This window comes from Palaemon carinicauda, chromosome 2 (assembly GCF_036898095.1).
Source record: "Palaemon carinicauda isolate YSFRI2023 chromosome 2, ASM3689809v2, whole genome shotgun sequence".
Classification (NCBI taxonomy): Eukaryota; Metazoa; Arthropoda; class Malacostraca; order Decapoda; family Palaemonidae; genus Palaemon; species Palaemon carinicauda.
This window is the reverse complement of record NC_090726.1, coordinates 199,248,165-199,255,664: the sequence shown is the minus strand read 5'-3', so window position 1 is coordinate 199,255,664 and position 7,500 is coordinate 199,248,165. Positions and strand designations below refer to the sequence as shown.

At 37.5% G+C, this 7,500-nt stretch overlaps 1 protein-coding gene and 1 long non-coding RNA gene across 2 annotated transcripts in view; one reads left to right on the top strand and one right to left on the bottom strand.

Moving 5' to 3' along the window:
- The window catches only part of LOC137622924 (uncharacterized), a 266,979-nt gene that overhangs the window by 247,600 nt on the left and 11,879 nt on the right, over window positions 1-7,500 (bottom strand). The gene's annotated exons all lie outside the window — the stretch shown is intronic.
- LOC137614667 (mucin-5AC-like) lies at window positions 2,694-5,951 on the top strand (the record flags this gene model as incomplete). Its single annotated transcript, XM_068344358.1, has 1 exon — window positions 2,694-5,951. A coding segment is annotated over one exon (2,877 nt), but the record flags the coding sequence as incomplete, so codon positions are not given.

Here is a 7,500-nt window from a genome sequence, read left to right as displayed (position 1 = left end):
ATCTCTATTAATGAGATACTTTAAATATTAACTTTTGTGAAGGTTCATCAACTACATTTTTAGGTTTATCTTTGATCTCAGCTTCAAACTATTAGTTTCATGTAGTTTCTTTTTTGTTCTCAAGATGAAAAAAAAAATATCATAGATGAATAGATACTATAAAACCTCTCTCTCTCTCTCTCTCTCTCTCTCTCTCTCTCTCTCTCTCTCTCTCTCTCTCTCTCTCTCTCCGGTCAGAAAACTCTCTCTCTCTCTCTCTCTCTCTCTCTCTCTCTCTCTCTCTCTCTCTCTCTCTCTCTCTCTCTCTCTCTCTCTCTCTTTCCTCTATCGATTTCCAATTAAGGAACTATTATTATTATTATTATTATTATTATTATTATTATTATTATTATTGTTATTACTTGCTAAGCCACAACCCAAGTTGGGAAAGCAGGATGTTATAAGCTCAGGGCCTCCAACAGGGAAAATAGCCCAGTGAGGAAAAGAAACAAGGAAAAATAAAATATTTTAAGAACAGTAATATTGAAATAAATATTTCCTATAAACTATAAAAACTTTAACAAAACAAGAGGAAGAGAAATAAGATAGAAAGGTGTGCCCGTGTGTACCCTCAAGCAAGACAACTTAAACATCACAATTTAATTCTAATGAAATGAAACGTGAAATGAAGCATTTAAGAGTATCTACAAAAACCAGAAATTCGTGAAACCTCTCGTGCCAAAGAATTAAATATTTTCGATTCATTTCTCATCAACATACATTCCCTTCTTTTTATAAATGTCAAAGTTAAACTGGTTTTTATTTTGGAAGATACCTTTCCTTCGCTTCTGCAAGCAAATGCATTCGCCTACAACATTACGGACACTTGAATAAGTTGAAATAATACAGCTAGAGAGTTATGGGGGTCCTTTAAGTTGCCAGACAGTACTACATAGGATCCTTCTCTCTGGTTACGGTTCATTTTCCCCTTTGCTTAAGGCACGCACCGAATAATCCGGCCTATTATGTACATATTCTCCTCTGCCCTCATACACCTGACAACACTGAGATTACGAAATAATTATTCTTCACCCATGGGGTTAACTACTGCACTGTAATTGTTCAGAGCCCACTTTCCTCTTAGTATGGGTAGAAGAGAATCTTTAGCTATGGCAAGCAGCTCTTCTAGGAGAAGGACACTCCAAAATCAAACCCTTGACCTGTAGTCTTGGGTAATGCCATAGCCTATGTACCATGGTCTTCCACTGTCTTGGGTTAGAGTTCTCCCCGGAAGAGACTGGGAATATATATATCCACTGGAATTCATATATGGTATAGCTTCTGGCTGGGTAGTGATTCGAACCCTTGCATATTCAGCCGAAACCATGCCTGCAAGGACTCTACCAACTGAGCTATCGAGACATCGGCTGAATCTCTGCCCAGCCAGAAGCTATTACCATATATGAATTCCAGTGGATATATATTTCCAGTCTCCTATAGGGAGGTCCTTTGCGTCAATAGGCGTAGGAGGAGATGGTGAAGATGATAAATTCCCCAGATGGAATTCGGTATTAAATGCCATGGTGGTGATATTTACATTGATTGAAATCACGGGTGTTAGTGACTTAGTGACATATATTCGTGTATATATATATATATATATATATATATATATATATATATATATATATATATATATACTGTATATATATATATATATATATATATATATATATATATATATATATATATATATATATATATATATACTGATATATATATATATATATATATATATATATATATATATATATATATATATATATATATATATATATACACACATATATATGTGTGTGTGTACGTAAGCCTCACAGGGAAACGTGATGCTCAGATGCAATACAACTGCAGAAAAACTGAAAATATGGTGAATACTGACTAGTTTCGTGTATATTCGAAGATACTGAATAATGTAACTGAATTCCTGTCTCTTTCTCGATAAACAATATATCTTTATGGAGTATTTATCAAAATCTCTTACACAGACTACAGCAAATTGATTAACTTCGGTTACATCTCAAAATTACAAAAATATGAGCCACACATTTCTAATTTTGATAATTACATAATTTTTGGGGACCAAAAAATGTATTTTATATTTGACAGCGTCAATTTTTTTTAGCAAAGCACTGCCTAAAGAACTAATTTTGCATTTTTTGCACTCTAGTAGAAGCAATATATATATATACATATTATATATATATATATATATATATATATATATATATATATATATATATATATATATAGAGTACAGTACAGAAGTACTTTTTGAGGAAGTTTTTGAGCTGCCATATGAAAGTTTTTATTTCCAGAAAATTATTGTACTGCTAAAAACGTAATATTAGAACCTTGATCAAGTAAAATGACCTCATTTCATGCAAGTAGGAAAGGGATGAATGAACCCAGTTCCTTTCTACTATACATCAATATTTAGTATGCCATAAAAAATGACAGGACTGAAAATTATGAAAAATACAATAATTTATGATCATTCTTCCAGGTCATATGATAACTATAATAATTTGTGATCATTCTTCCAGGTCATATGATAAATATAACAATTTACGATCATTCTTCCAGGTCTTATGATAACTATAATAATTTACGACCATTTTTCCAGGTCATATGATAACTATAATAATTTATGATCATTCTTCCAGGTCATATGTGTTGCAGCGACAGTAGTAACAGCACATCCGGTAGAAGTCACCTACTCGACTCCAGATCTCACCGCCTTGAGATCTGAGTCAGCAGAAACCCCAGGACACGCTGACGATGCCTTTCAGTTTGCTTATGCAGTAGCATCTCCAGAACACGGTACATACCATGGCCATCAAGCGAGACGCGATCAACAAGGCCAAACTTCAGGGTCGTACTACGCTCTTGGGTCAGATGGACACTGGCGCCAGACAATCTATGCTGATAAAGGAAAAGGATTCCTAGCACTTTCTGACCAAAGACCTGCTGGATCTCCACCACCTCAGTTTTCTGAAGTGAATTATCAGATTTTCGTCCACCCAGGGGCTACTGCAATCTCGGCCTCTGGGTCCAGACCTCCAGCAGAGATCTCATTTTTTAGGGCCAAAGGCGCTGGACGTGCTTTACCTTCTCTGGGCTTTGGAAATTTCTTTGATGATGATTCTGATGAAGATGATTCTGACGACGACGACGATGATAGTTTTAGCTTAGAAAGTGACTACGATAACTTTGATGTCGATGATGATGTTTTCCGTCAAAACTTCAATTTCAACTTTAGACATGAGAATAATGATGAGGAAAATGATAATGAAGAAAATGATAACGAAGAAAATGATAACGAAGAAAATGAAAACGATGAAACTGAGAATGATGAGGATGACGATGAAAATAATTCGTTATTCCCTAACCTTCCTACTCCTGCAACAGTTCCATCCTTTCCCTCACATATTTCCACACATGTATCTCCTTCTGCCCCTGGTCTACCACGACAGCCCTCTTCCTCCTCTGTACGCACTCCATCCTTTCCTCCGGCTTCACCTGAAGAAGATGAAGATGCTTCAGTTTTACTTAGCAACGGTAATAATTCAAATGAAAATGAGTTCCCTCAGCCTTCCCAACCTGCAATAGGAACGGTTTCCCATATTTCCCCAGTTTTCAATGCTGTAGGTTCCACTGCGCTAGTAACTGGACAAATTCCTGACTTTGTCCCTGCTGCTACTCCAGTATCTTTACACAATCCAGTTTTTGCAAGTGTCCCTGCGCATACTTCTCTACGTATCCCAGCCATATCCCGTGCCCCTGCGCCAGCACCTATAGATACTCCAGGTTTTGCCCCTGTCCCTACATCAGCACCTAGAGATACTCCAGATTTTGCCCCTGTCCCTACACCAGCACCTAGAGATACTCCAGGTTTTACCCCTGTCCCTACACCAGCACCTAGAGATATTCCAGGTTTTGCCCCTGTCCCTACACCACCACCTAGAGATACTCCAGGTTTTGCCCCTGTCCCTACACCAGCACCTAGAGATACCCCAGGTTTAACCCCTGCCCCTACACCAGCACCTTTCCTTATCTCAGGCTCTACTGCTGGCCCTGGCCCAACACCAACACCTATACCTATTCCAGCGTCTGCCCCTACAACTACATCATCAACTTTACGTTTTTCAGCCTCTGCTCGAACGCCAGAACCTTTAGATATTCCTACCTTTGACCAATTCACTACGCCATCACCTTTACATTTTCCAAACTTTGCTCCTTCAATAACTGATCCTTCCACTAATCATCATAATGTAGGTATTGCTTTTCAAACCACTCCCACACCTATTTTCCAGTTTTCACCAACACAATCATCTGTTGACCCTTCTGTTCTTGCATTTGGCAACTCTGCTTTCATTCGCACTCCTTTCCCAGCTCTATTCAATTCCCAATCCTCTAATCTTTTATCAACAAATGACATAAATACAGCTCCTTCTCCATTTGCAAATGCTTTTTCAGTAAGTACTCCTTCATCTATTCAACCTACATTTGGTTCTTTTGCTCCTCTTAGTGGTAGTACAATTAGCTCTAGACAGCAAAGCACCTCCCCTGTAGTAAATCCTACCCTACAATTAGGGAGTCCTGCTGTATTTCCTTTTGCTATAGTTCCTACTTCTGCCTTGTCAGTTGCATCATCTCCAGTGAACACTGCTTCTCAGCAAAGAACACAGACTATCCTACAATCTCTAATACAAGCCCCATTGCAGAGTAATAATCTTCAACAATCATTCAACATTCCTATCACTGAACCTTTTACTATCAGAGCTCAATCTTCTCTTCCACTGAGCCATACCTCTGTATTAGAAAGCCAATTTCCTACCGGTTTCCCGTCTTTAAGAACCTTAAACAGGCCAGCAAGCCTACCTGTTACACGTGGGTCAAGAGTTTCGGGACAGATTTCTGGAATAACACAGGCAAGCATACCTGTTACAGGTGGGTTAAGAATTTCAGAACAGAATTCTAGAAACGCACAGGCACGCATACCTGTTACAGGACAGAATTCTAGAATAACACAGGTAAGCATACCTGTTACAAGACAGAATTCTAGAATAACACAGGCAAGCATACCTTTTGCAGGTGGGTCAAGAATTTCAGAACAGAATTCTAGAATAACACAGGCAAGCATACCTGTTACAAGCGGGTCAAGAGTTACAGGACAGAATTCTAGAATAACACAGAGTGCTCTTTCTGCATTCATACAGAGTTCTGCACCTTCGGCGGAATCTACAAGAACAGCAACACCAGCCCATGCTACTGTCCAGACACGCAACCCATTTCCAGTCAACTTTCAAACCCCAAACCGGCAAATTAACTTTTCTGCATTGCGAGGGGCAGGAATTCCTCTTAGTTTTACAAGTTCCCAGCTATCACTAGGAGCGCCTGTGCAGCCTAGCAGATTTGACCATTTTCTGGACAGAAACATATTAAATCACAGCGGAGAAACTTCCAGCCACTCAGTGAATAGATCAGGTGTTGTAGATGATACCAGTGCAGTGGGTATACCCCTGTTCTAAGTCAAATATTTATGTTGAAGGCGATTCATGCTCTTGAAAGCGTCTCTTTTATATGAATCACTTTATAGTCCATGTTTCCTGTATCATTAACAAGAGTAACCTGACTTTACTGATGCCCTTCAAGTAAGAACATTATCTAGAATGCAATGTTGAACGTTGTTAACTTCAATGATAATTAATATAGTTTTCATCTGCTTCAGATGCCAAATATATTTTTGATAAAAAAATTACTCCCGAGAAAACTAATATATTCTCATTTATAAAATGAGATATTAAAAAAAAAAAACTATTACCGTTGAATCTATATCTGAATATATTTTTCTACCTTTTTATACTCTTAAGTTCGAATGTGTTTGTAACTTTTAATAAAATTGGAATTTTTACGCTTCCTTATTACCCCTCTAAACAGTGAAGCACAATATTTACGAGTATACTTTGTCTTGTGTATAACACAAGAACCATAGAATAGGAATTCCTCTGTGTTTGAGCTTATAGGATGTTAAAAATGAAAAATAAAAACCAAAGTCAAAATGGCTTTAAAATAAGTAAAAATGGCTTTAAAATAAGTAAAAATGGCTTTAAAATAAGTAAAAATGGCTTTAAAATAAGTTAAAAACCGATAATACCTCGCTTTAATACAGCATATGCCAAGCATGACCTAAAATAAAGGTCATAGGACACCTCAATGTGGGGCATTAACTAAACAAGGCCAATATTCACTGTAAAAACCATTCTAAACATAATAACATTTCCGTTACTTTACTTAACTAGGGTTGTGCGGTAATGTCCCTGACTGGTGAATGCCAGACTGGGGTTCAAGTCCCGGTCGCTCAAATTCGTTAGTTTCTTTGGTCGCTGCAATCTTACAATCCTTGTAAACTAAGGATGGGGGGTTTGGGGGAGCCTATAGGTTTATCTGCTGAGTCATCAGCAGCCATTGCCTGGCCCTCCCTGGTCCTTGTTTGGGGGGGAGCCTATAGGTCTATCTACTGAATCATCAGCAGCCATTGCCTGGGCTTCCTTGGTCCTAGCTTGGGTGGAGACTGGGCTCTGGTACTGATCATATGTATGTATGGTCAGACTCTAGGGCATTTTCCTGCTTGATAGAGTGCTTCCAAACATTCCCACTTTGTCATTCAGTTGCACCCAAAAGGCATTTCAATTTAAAGGCCTCTCATGAATGGCAGAGGCAAGGGACAATGACAATGCCCTATCAAGCCGGACAATGCCCAAGAGACTGATCATATATACATATGATCAGCGCCCAAGGCCCTTCTCCGCCCAAGCTAGGAGCAAGGAGGGCCAGGCAATGGCTGCTGATGACTCAGCAGATAGACCTATGTAATGTTAGAAGTTTGAATATCATCAGTCTCCCAAATACTGGAAGGACAGAGACGTGATCGTAATGGTTGCCGTTTGCAAAGATGGTGTTGAAACATTTAGGCCTACGCTCTTTATAGAAGTGCATTTACTAATTGAATACAGACGAAATATAACATTTACTAATTGAAAACATGCCAAATATAACATTTACTAATTGAAAACAGGCAAAATATAACATTTACTAATTGAAAACAGGCAAAATATAACATTTACTAATTGAAAATGGACGAAATATAACATTTACTAATTGAAAACAGCCAAAGAATAACATTTACTAATTGAAAACAGCCAAAATATAACATTTACTAATTGAAAACAGACAAAATATAACATTTACTAATTGAAAACATGCCAAATATAACATTTACTAATTGAAAACAGGCAAAATATAACATTTACTAATTGAAAACAGGCAAAATATAACATTTACTAATTGAAAATGGACGAAATATAACATTTACTAATTGAAAACAGCCAAAGAATAACATTTACTAATTGAAAACAGCCAAAATATAACATTTACTAATTGAAAACAGACGAAATATAA